Genomic DNA, 19,104 nt, shown 5'->3' with positions numbered 1-19,104 from the left:
CAGCCAAACATGAAAATATGAACATTTACCTTATTTGGCACTATAGGATCAAAATTATCTCACACTGCGGAATTTTTCCTTTTTCTTAGTGCGATTTAGATATATTATAGAGACAAAAACTGATGTCTAATGCACCATGCCACTCTTCCAACTTCATTTAATACGAGCTGTCACTGCACTATCCTTTGACCCATCACTACCTGTTACCATAACACATTACTCGCCCTGAAACATGTGAAATCTTCAACAAGTCACTTTATCCACAGGAAGTTGCACCATTCAGATTCTTAGCAGCCTATGGGAAAGCCAAAAGTAAATCTCAGCAGTCCTGTTACCTAAATCTTTGTTGACATTATTTTTTTGTTTGTTTTAAATTATAATTATTTGTTCACTGTAATTTGTTTGTTTTAAATTATAATTATTTGTTCACTGTAATTTGCTTACTGTAATTTGCTTAATGTCAACATTCTATCAGCATTCATGCCATTTGATGTAATTGCTCATCCAATGCTAAAAACTCCTGTTGCTTTCAGTCCTGTTACTGAAAGGGGAACTGCACTTTTTTTTAATTAATTTTTTATTTTTATATTGCCCATTGTTCACAATCATTATGAGAGACAAGAACACACATCTTTTTCTTTTTTTTTAGGATCTAAAGATGATAAAGTATGCTTTCAAAATGCGGCTAATGGGAGTCACCATTAAAGCCTTCTAAAACAACTTCAAAACCCTCCATCAACATGTTTTTATATACGCTGCAAAGTTATATAGTAACAGACACATTCATAACAATATGTAATATGTTAAATATTTACCGTATTTTGGTTATTTTATGCATTGCCGGAACTTCTTTCCGGAGCGTTTTTATTTCCCTTACCATAGCAGCGCACTTCCGTCAGCAAATGTGTGTTCCTACTTTCAGAAACAAAGGTGAGAGTGTTGTAATCAATGCAGACTAACAGACAATGAAGACGACGATTCTTGGACAAATGAGGATTCACAACCTTATCTTTTTAAACCTGAATATACGGAGGATGCAGTGTTTCCCATAAACTGCCAAGATACCTGTGGCGGTGGGGGCGTGGCTATGGGCGTGGCTATAGGCATGGTCACCATGACATCATCAAGTAATTTGCATAATTGACTACAATGATTTGATTTTCTCTAAAAAGGCTCAAAAAATGTATACTTACTAATTAATAATAACAGTTTTGTTTTAAACGTCCATCCATCCATCCATCCATCCATCCATCCATCCATCCATTTTACAATATAATTACAACACTTTATGTACATATTTATATACAGATTTGAACAAGTTGTTCACTGAAATATATTTATTAATTATGGTTCTTACAAAAAATGTATCTTATAAAATATAAAAGCTAAAATGTCTCAAAGCTCTGCCCCTTTAATTAGTGCATACTAAATAATTTAACTTTAGCCTACTACTACAACCATATTATTTACCAGCAACATAAAGTGAAACAGAGGCCGAGGTGTCCTGCCACAGTCAGTAACAAATAAACAGAAAACAGTAGTGATTATAGATAGACACAGAGCTTCATCAAACATCTGATCCACTGAACAAAGAGCTCCAAAAATCTTGAACTTAAGACTGCCATCAGTTTTACTCCCTACACTTAACCATGTGTTTCCTACTGCCTGCAGACTTTGCACCCTTTGTTATATACACATGTTGTGTTTCTAATATAAATACATTTAATAAAGTCAAATACAAATAAGGCAAAAAGAGAAGTATCCTACACTTCTCTTTTGTAAAGTAAATCTGAACAGCCGATATGGGCATCTACATCAACTGTATGATTTGCCTGAGAAGCTGGGGAGGACAAAAAAATATATATATATTTGTTTTATTTGTGGCGGACGTAATTTTTTCGTGGCGGGCCGCCACAAATAAATGAATGTGTGGGAAACCCTGGGATGAACTGTTGGTTTTAAAAGTGAGCACGCACAAAGGATGAAACGTTGGAGCTAACGTAAGTCGGCTTGACTTGACGGTGTAAATGTGGAACTTAGAGCCAAGTTTTGCAGACATATATGGTGTGCTTACCCAAAGTTAACTTGAAAACATTTTCCCAGCCAGCTGGACCAAACAGACAAGTGAGTCACTACGACATTGATCATGATAGATTCAGCACACATTGCTTGTTATTACAACTATGTACACTGTCGAGCTAGCTGTGTACAAACAAACCCAGTGAAACGTGGGCTAATACTTCACAGATACTGTAATATGATTGTTCATGTTTTTCAGTCAGTACAGATTGGTGTCCCTTCGCATTGTGTTGTGCATTAAAAACTCAAAAGCGATTCAGCGACTGCAGAAAAAAGCCAGCTTATCTTGCCGTAGCTAGCTCACCTCTTGCCGTAGTTTACAGCTAACAAGATTGTGTTCTTATCTGTACTGTAAAGTTCAAATTTGAATGACAATAAAGGAAGTCTAAATGATGTAATGTTAGCGGTTTATGGATACACTTTAAGGTGATTTAGAGGCAGAATGGATAGCTCCCATTAGCTGCATTGCCAGCCACCAAGAATGGGCAGATTTTTACAAATTAGAATGTAAAAAAAAAAAAAAACACACCTTCTGTCTTCATGTCTCAATAGGATTATGAATGAATGATAGGCAAAATTCCCCCAAAAAAGTGCAGTTCTCCTTTTAAGAGTCATTTTCAGCTCAAGAACATTGTACACAAATGAGAGTGTTGCCTGTGATGAGCCAATGCACATAATCTGTGTATTATCAGATACAGAGTTGGAAAAAATGAATACATTTGTGTGACAAAAGCAGAGGGAGTTACAAAAGCAAATGGCAACGATTCAGTAGAATACGCTGATACTTTTTTTTGGTTCGATTAAATACAACCTGGAAAAAAAAGCATTTGGTCGCACTTACAGTAGACTACAATAGAGCTCAGGCAGGGTGACCGTTTGAGAAAATACATAACACAACTCAATTATTATTCCTATTGTATTGAACTTTTCTAATTTGCTCTTTATTGCCTCCCTGTTTATTTTGAACTGAATCATCTTTTTTTCTTTCTTGCTAAGTTACTTTCCCCCCCCCCCCCCTGATTTTTTCCTAGCACACATCTCTGAACACCCAAACCAGCAACCCAGCCATAAGATCCAGATCACCATGGGCTCCACCGAGGCACGGGTGGATTACATGGGCACCAGCATCCTAATGGGGGTGTTCAGTAATGCTGACCTGCAGCTCCAAGATGAGTGGAAAGTCAACCTGTGCACTATTGATTCCAGCATATCTGAGAAAAGGTATTGAATTACTTCAGCACATTCAAACCAATAGACAGAGCACGCACGGTAGATAACCCTCCTCCTTCCCTCACTACCTTCCTTCTAGTGAGATCTTTGTCCATGGAGACTTGCAGTGGGATATTTTCCAGGTGATCATTTCACGCTCTACTACACCGGACCTAATCAAGATCGGCATGAAGCTGCAGGAGTTTTTTACCCAGCAGTTCGACACTAGCAAGCGGGCACTCTCCACATGGGGGCCTGGCCCCTACCTTCCCCCCAAAACCCCAGTCATCAACGTAGAGAAAGGAGCAGCAGAGCTTTGTAAGCATGTTCCTTAGTACTGCTCTGTGAAATATTTAAATTACATGTTGTAATAATACATTCAGTAGGTACTCTTTCTTGCCGGTGTTTGGTAACTCTAATACACAGAGGGCCCAATCTACTAAGATCCAAATACCATGCGCTTATGCAAACTAAAAAAATAGTGTGTCCTTTTAGTGGTTTTGTTGTGTGTTATCTTCCAAGACTGATTGTGCAATTGATAACTGGTGCAGACCACCCTATTTAAATAAGGTTTTTGTATGTATTATCAGCATAGTGTGCCCATGGAAGCACTCATTTCCCTCCACATTAAGGTTATTGCGCTTTCCAGTCTGTGGGTTTTGTAATGAAGAACAAGCAGCACACATCTATAATATGTACCACCTTTTCTCCAATATAAAATAAAAATCTTGACAACAGAAACATTTTCAGCACACTAACCAGGAGGCAATGGACATTCACAACAATGGCGCGCATTCATGCGTCCTGAATGATCCAAACGCAAGAAAATGCACATTAAAAATATTTCTCCACACAAGAGAAGTATGATTCCTACATGAAAAAAAACTTAACTCCATTAAAATACAAACGCCAGCAGACACCAAAACGTATCAACTTATTTTTTTTTTAACTTAGCCCCTTGGAGAAGGAGGGGTACACCCTGGACAAGTCGCCACCTCATCGCAGGGCCAACACAGATAGACAGACAACATTCACACTCACATTCACACACTAGGGCCAATTTAGTGTTGCATTTCTTTGGAGGTGCATTTGCATTTCTTTGGAGGTGGGAGGAAGCCGGAGTACCCGGAGGGAACCCACGCAGTCACGGGGAGAACATGCAAACTCCACACAGAAAGATCCCGAGCCCGGGATTGAACTCAGGACCTTCGTATTGTGAGGCACATGCACTAACTCCTGCACCACCGTGCTGCCCTCTAAATCCATCCATCCATCCATCTTCTTCCGCTTATCCGAGGTCGGGTCGCAGGGGCAGCAGCCTAAGCAGGGAAGCCCAGACTTCCCTCTCCCCAGCCACTTCGTCCAGCTCTTCCCAGGGGATCCCGAGGCGTTCCCAGGCCAGCCGGGAGACATAGTCTTCCCCGTGGCCTCCTACCGGTCGGACGTGCCCTAAACACCTCCCTATGGAGGCGTTCGGGTGGCATCCTGACCAGTTGCCCGAACCACCTCATCTTGCTTCTCTCGATGTGGAGGAGCAGTGGCTTTACTTTGAGCTCCCCCCGGATGGCAGAGCTTCTCACCCTATCTCTAAGGGAGAGCCCCGCCACGCAGCGGAGGAAACTCATTTCGGCCGCTTGTACCCGTGATCTTGTACTTTCGGTCATAACCCAAAGCTCATGACAATAGGTGAGGATGGGAATGTAGATCGACCGGTAAATTGAGAGCTTTGCCTTCCGGCTCAGCTCCTTCTTCACCACAACGGATCGATACAGCGTCCGCATTACTGAAGACGCCGCACCGATCCGCCTGTCGATCTCACGATCCACTCTTCCCTCACTCGTGAACAAGACTCCGAGGTACTTGAACTCCTCCACTTGGGGCAAGATCTCCTCCCCAACCCGGAGATGGCACTCCACCCTTTTCCGGGTGAGAACAATGGACTCGGACTTGGAGGTGCTGATTCTCATCCCAGTCACTTCACACACAGCTGCGAACCGATCCAGTGAGAGCTGAAGATCCTGGCCAGATGAAGCCATCAGGACCACATCATCTGCAAAAAGCAGAGACCTAATCCTGCAGCCACCAAACCGGATCCCCTCAACGCCTTGACTGCGCCTAGAAATTCTGTCCATAAAAGTTATGAACAGAATCGGTGACAAAGGGCAGCCTTGGCTGAGTCCAACCCTCACTGGAAACGTGTCCGACTTACTGCCCGCAATGCGGACCAAGCTCTGACACTGATCATACAGGGAGCGGACCGCCACAATCAGACAGTCCGATACCCCATACTCTCTGAGCACTCCCCACAGGACTTCCCAAGGGACACGGTCGAATGCCTTCTCCAAGTCCACAAAGCACATGTAGACTGGTTGGGCAAACTCCCATGCACCCTCAAGGACCCTGCCGAGAGTATAGAGCTGGTCCACAGTTCCACGACCAGGACGAAAACCACACTGTTCCTCCTGAATCCGAGGTTCGACTATCCGGCGTAGCCTCCTCTCCAGTACACCTGAATATACCTTACCGGGAAGGCTGAGGAGTGCGATCCCACGATAGTTAGAACACACCCTCCGGTTCCCCTTTTTAAAGAGAGGAACCACCACCCAGGTCTGCCAATCCAGAGGCATCGCCCCCGATGTCCACGCGATGCTGCAGAGTCTTGTCAACCAAGACAGCCCCACAGCATCCAGAGCTATAAGGAACTCCGGGCGGATCTCATATACCCCCGGGGCCTTGCCACCGAGGAGCTTTTTAACTACCTCAGCAACCTCAGCCCCAGAAATAGGAGAGCCCACCACAGATTCCCCAGGCACTGCTTCCTCATAGAAAGACGTGTTGGTGGGATTGAGGAGGTCTTCGAAGTATTCCCTCCACCGATCCACAACATCCGCAGTCGAGGTCAGCAGAACACCATCCTCACCATACACGGTGTTGATAGTGCACTGCTTCCCCTTCCTGAGGCGGTGGATGGTGGTCCAGAATCGCTTCGAAGCCGTCCGGAAGTCGTTTTCCATGGCTTCCCCGAACTCTTCCCATGTCCGAGTTTTTGCCTCCGCTACCGCTGAAGCTGCACACCGCTTGGCCTGTCGGTACCTGTCCGCTACCTCAGGAGTCCTATGAGCCAAAAGAATCCGATAGGACTCCTTCTTTAGCTTGACGGCATCCCTCACTGCCAGTGTCCACCAACGGGTTCTAGGATTACCGCCACGACAGGCACCAACTACCTTTCGGCCACAGCTCCAATCAGCCGCCTCGACAATAGAGGTGCGGAACATGGTCCACTCGGACTCAATGTCCAGCACCTCACTAGACCGGAGGTGGGAATTGAAACTCTCTCTGACAGGAGACTCTGCCAGACATTCCCAGCAAACCCTCACAATGCGTTTGGGCCTGCCAGGTCTGTCCGGCATCCTCCCCCACCATCGCAGCCAACTCACCACCACGTCGTGATCGGTAGAAAGCTCCGCCCTCTCTTCACCCGAGTGTCCAAAACATGAGGCCGCAAATCCAATGACACAACTACAAAGATGATCATGGAACTGCGGCCTATGGTGTCCTGGTGCCAAGTGCATATATGGACACCCTTATGCTTGAACATGGTGTTCGTTATGGACAATCTGTGACGGGCACAAAAGTCCAATAACAAAACACCACTCTGGTTCAGATCCGGGCGGCCATTCTTCCCAGGTTTCACTGTCGTTGCCAATATGAGCGTTGAAGTCCCCCAGTAAAACAAGGGAATCACCCGGGGGAGCACCCTCAAGTACTCCCTCGAGTGAATCCAAAAAGGGTGGGTACTCTGAGCTGCTGTTTGGCGCGTAAGCGCAAACATCAGTCAGGACCCGTCCCCCCACCCGAAGGCGGAGGGAAGCTACCCTCTCGTCCACTGGGTTGAACTCCAACGTGCAGGCTCTGAGCCGGGGGGCAACAAGAATTGCTACCCCAGCCCATCGCCTCTCACTGCTGGCAACGCCAGAGTGGAAGAGAGTCCAGCCCCTCTCGAGAGAACTAGTTCCAGAGCCCTTGCTGTGCGTCGAAGTGAGTCCGACTATATCTAGCCGGAACTTCTCCACCTCGCGCACTAGCTCAGGCTCCTTCCCCCCCAGCGAGGTGACGTTCCACGTCCAAGAGCTAACTTCTGTAGTCGAGGATGGGACCTCCAAGTGCCCTGCCTTCGGCTGCCGCCCAGCTCACATTGTGAAGTGAAGTGAATTACATTTATATAGCGCTTTTTCTCAAGTGACTCAAAGCGCTTTACATTGTGAAACCCAATATCTAAGTGACATTTAAACCAGTGTGGGTGGCACTAGGAGAAGGTGGGGAAAGTGTCTTGCCCAAGGACACAACGGCAGTGACTAGGATGGCGGAAGCGGGGATCGAACCGGCAACCCTCAAGTTGCTGGCACGGCCGCTCTACCAACCGAGCTATACCTTCCCCTGCTATGGGTGGTGAGCCCATTGGAGGGGGGACCCACGTTGACTCTTCGGGCTGTGCCCGGCCGGGCCCCATGGGGACAGGCCCGGCCATCGTGCCCCAACTCCGGGCTTGGCTCCAGAGGGGGTCCCGGTGACCCGCGTCCGGGCGAGGGAAATATGAGTGCCCTCTAAATAGACATGTCTATTGTTTTTTGTTTCTTACAGTCTGTATATGTTGACACAAGTAGAACAAAGGATTCTCTGTTGAGCTGTTTTTGCAGCACGATTGCCTCCTTTCTCACAGTTGTGTGTGTAACTGTATCCGTTGGCACATACTTTTCAGACGTGCTAAATAAAGATGCAAAATAGTACCCGCAGTACAGTTTCAGCCTTGATAAATGACATTGCCTGTGCTGAATATTTATATTAGCATCTCAACCTCCCAGTATTGTGGGTGTTCTGATAATCAGCATGTATTCTGCATATCAGGCATTACAAATCACTGTACACCAAAACAATCCAGTTTCTTACCCCAGGCAATCTGATGAACGCTGTAAAATAACTAATCTGTCACTGTGAATGTACTAACTCATGTTCACGTCATCATCGTTTTGCTCTTGGCCTATTCACCACTGTACTATTATTTACTAACTTTGCACGCATTAGTTATTTAAGTACTTGTTTATATTTTTAGTTTCCGTAATCGTTAATATTTGTTTACATTGAACAAAGAGAGCAGAGTCTACCAAGTCATATTCCTTTTGTGTTTAACATACTTGGCCAATAAAGCTAATTCTCATTCTGATTTTCATGGCTTGTCACTAAAAAAGTCAAAACTACACTCTGGAGGCTGTAGTATTCTACTACACAATTTCCACTCTGTGTAATGCTCCTTAATCTTGATGCCCTTAGTCTTCTCTTGAATAAGATGTGCTCCACATTGTTGCTGTGTCGACGGATGCGTTTTCATCTTTGTGTCTCAAATGCAGACGTGGATGCAGCACATCACCGCCACTGGCCCGGCGTGCTGAAGGTAATCGCGGGCTGCCACATATCCCTTTTCCAAATGCCTCTGCCTGAAGATGCGGTGCAGCTGGGTGGCTCAATGAGTCTGCATGGCAATCACATGACCTTGGCCTGCTTCCATGGCCCCAACTTCCGATCCAAGTCGTGGGCCCTTTTCCACCTGGAAGAGCCCAACATCGCCTTCTGGACAGAGGCACAGAAAATATTGGAGGACGGTAAGGGATATCTTTCATTTTAAGAGCCTCTGTACTGCAGAGGGGTTTTTCTGGCACTGTCTTGTCATTTCTTAAACAGGCTGCAAGGATGATTCCACGTACATCGTGCAGACGTTAGACTTCCATCTGGGTCACAACACAATGGTGACCAAACCATGTGGTGCACTGGAAAGCCCGATGGCCACCATAACCAAGATAACGCGGCGGCGTCATGAAAACCCTCCACACGGAGTTGCCACTGTTAAAGAATGGTTTAACTACGTCACTGCCATGAGGAATGAAGGTGTGCTTTAAATTTCTGATTCTTGTGAAATAATCCAGCCAAACACTACATAACTAACAGATTTGTAATAACGTGAATTACCAAGGTTGGATTCATTGATGGAGCTTATTAGCTAATGAACTAGCAAATAAGTGCATTAATAACTTTTAAAACTTCTTACTTCAAATAGTGCTGAGACGAGTCCCTTACTTACTTGAAGCCACGGTCTGATATCTTTAATGCAAAATAGCTGACATAGCATCCAAGGAAGAAAAGCTGCCAAGAGTTCTGATGCTTTTTCTTTTCATCTCTTACTTCAGAGTTGAGCTTGCTGAGGAATGTGGAAGCTAACAACCCAGAGAGTGGAGCCGCTGCCAAGAGCTCCAGTCTGCTGAGCAGCTTCCGCAGCAACTCCAGCTACAACCACGAGACGGAAACCATTTTCGCTCTTCCCAGAATGCAGCTGGACTTCAAGTCCATCCATGTGCAAGATCCTGATGAGCCTTCTCTATCAGGTGTGCTGCCTTTTTTTATAAATACTGAACTCTTGGCCCCCAAAAAAGGGGTCTCATTCATATGTACATATATATATATATATATATATATATATATATATATTAGGGCTGCAACTAACAACTAATTTGATAATCGATTAATCTGTCGATTATTACTTCGATTAATAATCGAATAAAAGAGACCAACTACATTTCTATTCTTTCCAGTATTTTATTGAAAAAAAACAGCATACTGGCACCATACTTATTTTGATTATTGTTTCTCATCTGTTTGTAAATGTTGCAGTTTATAAATAAAGGTTTATAAAAAAATAGCCTCTGTGCATGCGCATAGCATGGATCCAACGAATCGATGACTAAATTAATCGGCAACTATTTTTATATTAGATTTTAATCGATTAGTTGTTGCAGCCCTAATATATATATGTACATATATATGTATGTATGTATGTATGTACCGTATGTATGTATGTATGTATGTATATATATATATATATATATATATATATATATATATATATATATATATATATATATTGTATGTATGTGTATGTATATATATATATATATATATATATATATATATATATATATATATATATATATATATATATATATATATATATATATATATATACTGTATGTATATACTGTATGTATGTATATATATGTATGTATATAAGTATATATGTATATATATACTTCAGTCCATCCATCCATCCATTTTCTACCGCTTATTCCCTTCGGGGTCGCGGGGGGCGCTGGAGCCTATCTCAGCTACAATCAGGCGGAAGGCGGGGTACACCCTGGACAAGTCGCCACCTCATCGCAGGGCCAACACAGATAGACAGACAACATTCACACTCACATTCACACACTAGGGCCAATTTAGTGTTGCCAATCAACCTATCCCCAGGTGCATGTCTTTGGAGGTGGGAGGAAGCCGGAGTACCCGGAGAGAACCCCCGCAGTCACGGGGAGAACATGCAAACTCCACACAGAAAGGTCCCGAGCCCGGGATTGAACTCAGGACTACTCAGGACCTTCGTATTGTGAGGCACATGCACTAACCCCTGTTCCACCGTGCTGCCCATATATATACATGTATATATATTTATATACATATATATATGTATGTATATATATATTTATCAGTGACGTGCCGTCAGTAGAGGCAGGGGAGGCACGGCCTCACCTGCCATCATGGAAAGAAAAAAAATGTAAAAAGAAAAAAAAATTAATTAAATTGTTATATGTATCCAGTGATTATACTAAAGTTATTTTCCATTTAACTTGACCAGTTTTAGATTATTTTTATTTTTATTTTCACATTTGCTGTTCAAATACTGAGAAGAGACGGTGCGGTGATCAGCAGCCAGTTGAGGCACATCACTCAGTTGTGCCTCAACATGGATTGTGCGCAATGATTCGGTTAACTGCTGGCCTGCTGTGCAGTGAGACCGTATTGCTATATGAATTATATTATACATTTCCATAGTTTAGTTAGCTGAGGTATATAATGTCCAGTGTATTTTGTCAACAACTGTATGTGTGTAAAGTATTTCTTGTGCTGAGCGATCATAAAACTGCTGCCAAGACGCACTGTGAGAGGCTCGCCTCATAACCCCGCCTCCTGGTGCCAAGCACCTCCGCCGCAGAATGTACCGCCCGACGGGAGCGCCACACCAACCAAAGCCCACACCCAAACCCTCCACGTGCAAGACCGAATCCACCCAAAAAAAAGTCACTTAACAAGAAGCCAAAAAGTGCAAAAACAACAATGCACGCGCCGGAGGAGCTGCAAACGACCGCAGGGACACAACATTAGGTATACCTGCAGACTGCAGCACGGATTTCATATTTCATTCATTTACAACTCCTCCAACACGAACACCAGTGTTCCCGCACTTATAAGTAAAGGTAAGACCATAATAACGTTTTTTTTATTAAATGTGTTTTTTTGTGTGCTATAGTTTCTATGTGTAAAGTTAAAGTTAAGTTAAAGTACCAATGATTGTCACACACACACTAGATGTGGTGAAATTTGTCCTCTGCATTTGACCCATCCCCTTGTTCACCCCCTGGGAGGTGAGGGGAGCAGTGGGCAGCAGCGGCGCCGTGCCTGGGAATCATTTTTGGTGATTTAACCCCCAATTCCAACCCTTGATGCTGAGTGCCAAGCAGGGAAGAATGCTGGTATGAGCTTTTAAACATAACCCGTTAACTGCTGCCAATTAAATGGTGAATAAGATACTCTTTAGGGTTCATATGTTTGTAAATCTGACTGTGATGAAGTCCGTGCCTCACCAGTCATGAACCTCACCGCACGTCACTGATATTTATATATATATATATGTATGTATATACATATATACAAACCCCGTTTCCATATGAGTTAGGAAATTGTGTTAGATGTAAATATAAACGGAATACAATGATTTGCAAATCATTTTCAACCCATATTCAGTTGAATATGCTACTTAGACAACATATTTGATGTTCAAACTGATAAACATTTTTTTTTTTTTGCAAATAATCATTAACTTTAGAATTTGATGCCAGCAACACGTGACAAAGAAGTTGGGAAAGGTGGCAATGAATACTGATAAAGTTGAGGAATGCTCATCAAACACTTATTTGGAACATCCCACAGGTGAACAGGCAAATTAGGAACAGGTGGGTGCTATGATTGGGTATAAAAGTAGATTCCATGAAATGCTCAGTCATTCACAAACAAGGATGGGGCGAGGGTCACCACTTTGTCAACAAATGCGTGAGCAAATTGTTGAACAGTTTAAGAAAAACCTTTCTCAACCAGCTATTGCAAGGAATTTAGGGATTTCACCATCTACGGTCCGTAATATCATCAAAGGGTTCAGAGAATCTGGAGAAATCACTGCACGTAAGCAGCTAAGCCCGTGGCCTTCGATCCCTCAGGCTGTACTGCATCAACAAGCGACATCAGTGTGTAAAGGATATCACCACATGGGCTCAGGAACACTTCAGAAACCCACTGTCAGTAACTACAGTTGGTCGCTACATCTGTAAGTGCAAGTTAAAACTCTCCTATGCAAGGCAAAAACCGTTTATCAACAACACCCAGAAATGCTGTCGGCTTCGCTGGGCCTGAGCTCATCTAAGTTGGACTGATACAAAGTGGAAACGTGTTCTGTGGTCTGACGAGTCTACATTTCAAATTGTTTTTGGAAACTGAGAACGTTGTGTCCTCCGGACCAAAGAGGAAAAGAACCATTCGGATTGTTATAGACGCAAAGTTGAAAAACCAGCATCTGTGATGGTATGGGGGTGTATTAGTGCCCAAGACATGGGTAACTTACACATCTGTGAAGGCGCCATTAATGCTGAAAGGTACATACAGGTTTTGGAGCAACATATGTTGCCATCCAAGCAACGTTACCATGGACGCCCCTCATTATTTCAGCAAGGCAATGCCAAGCCACGTGTTACATCAACGTGGTTTCATAGTAAAACAGTGCGGGTACTAGACTGGCCTGCCTGTAGTCCAGACCTGTCTCCCATTGAAAATGTGTGGCGCATTATGAAGCCTAAAATACCACAACGGAGACCGTTGAACAACTTAAGCTGTACATCAAGCAAGAATGGGAAATAATTCCACCTCCATCCATCCCAAACGTTTACTGAGTGTTGTTAAAAGGAAAGGCCATGTAACACAGTGGTGAACATGCCCTTTCCCAACTACTTTGGCACGTGTTGCAGCCATGAAAATCTAAGTTAATTATTATTTGCAAAAAAAAAATAACGTTTATGAGTTTGAACATCAAATATCTTGTCTTTGTAGTGCATTCAATTGAATATGGGTTGAAAAGGATTTGCAAATGATTGTATTCCGTTTATATTTACATCTAACACAATTTCCCAACTCATATGGAAACGGGGTTTGTATATACACATATATATATATATATATCTATATATATATATATATATATATATATAGATATATATATATATATACACACATACATATATATATTTACACATATATATATATATATATATACACACACATATATATATATATATACACACACATATATATATATATATACATATAAAAAATATATATATATATTCTGCTCCGTCCTCTGCGCTGGACGGACGCTTTTCTGCTTGCTCTCGCTTCTGCTTGCATTTTTTGCTACTCTCTGCTGCTATTTTCTTCTTCTCAATAAGACACAAAGAGCAACAGCTCTTGGATACTTACAAAACCAGTGGGACTATATTTTCTTTTAGATAACAGAGGCATTTTTTAATATTTTTACGACGTCCTCAAGACAACGCGAGGAGGCCTACTACTCAAGATAAGCCTGAGCCCGAGCCTGTGCTACAGTGCTAAAGGTAATCAGCAGAAGATGCCTCCTTTTTCTACGGAAGATTAATTACCACAAACTGCAACAGAAGATTTTACTTTTGGATATAAAAATTAATCGGTTGGAAGTGAATTTAGAAGTGAATGGACAATGTGGCAACAACACCACTCTAGCACTCCTGTCGACTGAAAACACTGGACAGCACCATGCTACAACCCAGCTAACTAGCAACAATGAAGAAACGGGAGGCCCCTGTAGAGGGTAATAAATCTACCAGCGATAATCCTCCCTGGAACACACTTGGTGCGACGCCAAAGAGAAGACCACCTCCCTGCGACAAGGGAGAATGGATATCTGGCAGGACCCAGCGCCCCGATTTATCTGATCTGACCGGCTGGCCTGCGCTACCATCTTCAGCCAGGCAAACTGCGTCATCAACTCCACTGCCACGTAGGACACAGCAGCGGACAGCTGAGAAGAGGAGAACTACCAATAAACCTCCCCAGCAAGCAAGTTTCCAACTAAAGAACAGGTTTGCCCCACTGTTGATGGACAATGGATCCCCCTCTGATTGCCTGAATAACCCACCATCACCACGCAGAAGGGTAAGACCTGCTAACTTTAAACCACAGAGAAAGCTAAAGAGAGCTCCTGAAAATCTGATTGTGCGGGACTTTTCTGTAAAAGATATGAAAAGCAATAATAACACCAAAGTACTCTGCTTTCCGAAGGATATGGTATCTGACATGGAAAAAATAATCCTGGAAATTGTCGCTGCACACCCAAATGTGAAAAATATCATCCTGCACATTGGTTTTAATGACATTGTAAAACAACAATCAATAGAGCTGAAAGAGCACTTCAATAAACTCTTTGACACAGTCAGCACTGTGAATGCTGATGTTTTTATCAGTGGTCCTCTACCCCCAATCAGGAGAGGATCTGAGAGATTCAGTAGACTTTACTCGCTGAATGAGTGGCTATCAAGTGCACTTCTTGCTCATTCAATGCATTTTACAATTTTTTACAATTTTAGCTTTTTCTGGGACCGCAGGCATCTTTTTAAGGCAGACGGACTTTGCCTAAATAAGATGGGAGTAAAGCTTTTCATGAACAACATGTTTCACTTCCTGCATCTTGCATCTATCATCACTGCCAAGGACAAGAGACAAGAGGAGCCACCGAGGAAGGAAGACACAACACAGCCTATCAGGAACGTCGAAGGAGGACCGCCATTGGAGACAAGAGGAGCCACCGAGGAAGGAAGACACAACACAGCCTATCAGGAACGTCGAAGGAGGACCGCCATTGCAAAAGGAGAACGTCGACCATGAGATACACCAGAGCAAATAGGAGAGGTGTCTATCCTCCTCTACCGCCCCCTCCATTCTGAATGCGTGTGAAGATCACACCCCCACATCCCCCAAGCCATCCACGTCTCCATCTTTCTCCCTCCCTCAAGTAAACCTTTCTCACCCCTTCTCCCCCTTGGAGCTCCGGGAGCTACCCCCACTCACGCCCCGCCCTACTCCGATTTTTACCCCCCTAGATCATCGCTCACCTCCACCACCCCCTCCACGAAGGCGTGCTCCACAACCCCCCAGCCCTACTTCACCCCTCTCACGCCAACCCCTTACACGCCCTCAACGTCCACTTTCAGTAGTTCGTCCCAGCTCTGACGCTGCTCACTCCCCCTCCCCCTTACGGCAAACCCCGCCTCGCCCATACAGCAGTTCTGAATATTTCTGATAAAGAAAAGGGTTCAGCAGTAGACCACATTTTCAGCTGGACCCAAGGTTGCCTACATTAAATCATGGCACCTTCTACATTCCTGTTGTGACTACCAAGAGAGTAAACATTGGGAAACTTAGCCACCCTGCTAACCTAAACAATCTCATTCCTATTCTCTCCAAATCAAAGCCAACATCGAAGCCTGTCAATAACACCATCAGGATGGGTCTGCTCAATGTCAGGTCTCTGAATACCAAATCATTTTTAGTCAATGATTTTATTACCACTTCTAAACTTTGTTTTTAACTGAAACATGGCTGGAACAAAATAACAGTGCAAGCATTCTGATCGAGACAGCACCCCCCAACTATAACTTCATTGATATATGTAGATCAGGGAAAAGAGGTGGAGGGGTTGCTGCTATATTTAAAAACATGTTTCAGGGGAAACAGATGTCACTTGGTGATTTTACATCATTTGAATACCTGTGTGCTGTGTTGAAATGCTCTCCCAAAATTCTCTTGTTAATTATCTACAGGCCACCTAAATATTCTGCAAATGTTTTCGATGATTTTACTGAATTATTGTCTAGCATCTCCACTGACTTTGACTGCCTGGTTATAACTGGTGATTTTAATTTTCATATTGACGATTTGAATGACAAGGGCGCTAAAGAACTTTTTACTATTTTAGACACATTTGAACTGTCTCAACATGTGAAAGAGGCTTGTAAGGGACACACTCTGGACCTGATTATCACAAACGGTCTCAATGTTTCTGATGTTCTTGTGATTGATCCTTCATTGTCTGATCATTTCTGTGTTTTCTTTAATATTTCTGTAATTCCGGACACACGAACAGAATCAAAGAATGTCAAAAAGCGGTACATAAATGAACATGCTAATGTCCTCTTTAAAAACGCCATCTCCTCACTACCACCTCTAAACCCATGTCATGCTGATGATCTTGTAAGCCAACTTTAATTCCAAAATTGTGAATATCATAGATATCATTGCACCTTTTACAGTTAAAACGATTTCTGGTAAGCAAAAGGCACCCTGGAGAAAATCTGCTGTTGTAACAGCAGAGTGCAGGAAGGCTGAACGAATCTGGCAGAATACAAAACTTCATATTCACCATGACATCTATAAAGAGAGCCTCCAGGCCTACAATTTAGTCTTAAAAAGTGCTAGAGAAACATTCTTCTCCAATATCATAAACAGCAACACTAATAAGGCCAAAACGCTATTCGCAACCGTTGACAGACTGACCAACCCCCCAACACAAATACCAGCCGAACTCCATTCCACGCAGAAATGCAGTGAGTTTGCATTCTTTTATACTGATAAAATTGAAGGCATCAGACACGCCATTAATATCTCAAGTAAAAAAGTTGGATCACCACCCCATTTAGGCAAAAGTAACACAGCAATGATGGCAAGCTTTAATGCCATAGACTCTAAAACTCTAGTGGAAACGGTGACAGCTTTAAAGTCATCCACCTGCTGCCTTGATGTTTTACCTACCAACTTATTTAAGAATGTTTTTGACTGCCTATCAACAGACGTGTTGCAAATACTTAATAATTCTATTCAATCGGGCAATTTCCCGAAGGCTTTCAAAACTGCAGTCATTAAACCTCTTCTAAAAAAGCGGAGCCTAGATGCCTCTGTTATCAACAACTACAGACCAATTTCAAATCTACCATTCATAAATAAAATAATTGAGAAAGTTGTCCTCCAACAACTAAATCACTTCTTGGCTTCTACTGGCTGCCACAACAACTTCCAGTCAGGATTTCGACCTCTTCATAGCACAGAGACGGCCCTTCTTAAAGTTATAAATGACATCCGTCTAAACACAGACTCTGGCAAAACTTCAGTATTAATGCTATTGGACCTCAGTGCTGCATTTGACACTGTCGACCACTCAATACTTTTGGACAGGTTGGAAAACTGGGTGGGGATCTCAGGCACAGTTTTAAGCTGGTTCAAGTCATATCTACAAGATAGGAACTATTTTGTTTCCATTGGTGACAAGGTTCAATCTTGGGGCCGACTTTATTTAACATCTATATGCTCCCACTAGGACAAATCATGCAAAATAATAACATTGCTATGCCGATGACACCCAAATCTATGTAGCGCTATCACCAAATGACTATCGCCCCATAGATCTTCTGTGCCAGTGCATTGAGCAAGTCAAACACTGGATTGCCAACATTTCCTACAACTAAATGAAGATAAAACTGAAATCATTGTTTTTGGTGCTAAAAAAGAAAGGTTTAAAGTCATCCAACACCTTCAATCACTGTCCCTGAAAACCTCAAATAAAGCCAGAAATCTTGGGGTTATTTTAGATTCTGATTTACATTTCGACAGTCACATCAAATCAGTAACAAAATCGGCCTACTATCACCTCAAAAATGTAACACGACTTAAAGGGCTCATGTCAGCTCAAGACTTAGAAAAACGTGTACATGCCTTTATTACCAGTAGGCTAGACTATTGTAATGGTCTCCTTGCAGGTCTTCCCAAAAAAAACTGTCAGGCAGCTACAGCTTGTTCAGAACGCTGCTGCTAGAGTTCTAACAAAGACCAAAAAATGTGATCACATTACACCAATTCTTAAATCCTTACATTGGCTCCCTGTACATCAGAGAATTGATTTCAAAATCCTCCTGCTCACATATAAATCACTACATGGTCTAGGGCCGAAGTATATCACTGATATGCTCCCACTATATAAGCCCTCTAGATCACTAAGATCTTCTGAGACCAATCTGTTAGCGGTTCCCAGAGTAAACTCAAATCAAGGGAGAGCATCATTCAGTCACTATGCAACAAATAGCTGGAATAAACTTCCTGAAGATGTCAGACTTTCCCCAACTCTGACTACTTTTAAAACTAGACTGAAAACTTTTATGTTCACCTTAGCTTTCAGCTAAATCTTTTAATATTTTAATCTTTTAACTTTTAACGTCCGCACTGTTTTTATTTTTATTGTCTGCATTTTAATTTTGCTTTTATTTTCTTTCATTTCACTTTGTTGTCTGTGAAGCACTTTGAGTCTGCCTTGTGTATGAAAAGTGCTATACAAATAAACTTGCCTTGCCTTGCCTTGCCTATATATATATGTATATATATATATATATATATACACAGGTAAAAGCCAGTAAATTAGAATATTTTGAAAAACTTGATTTATTTCAGTAATTGCATTCAAAAGGTGTAACTTGTACATTATATTTATTCATTGCACACAGACTGATGCATTCAAATGTTTATTTCATTTAATTT

General features: G+C 42.7%; 1 protein-coding gene across 5 annotated transcripts in view; it reads left to right on the top strand.

Annotated features, from left to right (window-relative positions):
* The window catches only part of kiaa1109 (KIAA1109 ortholog), a 260,969-nt gene that overhangs the window by 230,883 nt on the left and 10,982 nt on the right, over positions 1 to 19,104 (top strand). For all 5 annotated transcript variants that reach the window (XM_062042306.1, XM_062042308.1, XM_062042307.1 and 2 more), the window contains 5 exons: positions 3,111 to 3,300; positions 3,389 to 3,606; positions 8,694 to 8,945; positions 9,025 to 9,228; positions 9,528 to 9,722. In XM_062042306.1, coding sequence (XP_061898290.1) covers positions 3,111 to 3,300; positions 3,389 to 3,606; positions 8,694 to 8,945; positions 9,025 to 9,228; positions 9,528 to 9,722 — 1,059 coding nt within the window. The remainder of the gene's footprint in view (positions 1 to 3,110; positions 3,301 to 3,388; positions 3,607 to 8,693; positions 8,946 to 9,024; positions 9,229 to 9,527; positions 9,723 to 19,104) is intronic.

Source organism: Entelurus aequoreus, linkage group LG03 (assembly GCF_033978785.1).
Source record: "Entelurus aequoreus isolate RoL-2023_Sb linkage group LG03, RoL_Eaeq_v1.1, whole genome shotgun sequence".
NCBI lineage: Eukaryota > Metazoa > Chordata > Actinopteri > Syngnathiformes > Syngnathidae > Entelurus > Entelurus aequoreus.
This window is presented reverse-complemented; position numbering and strand designations above follow the sequence as displayed.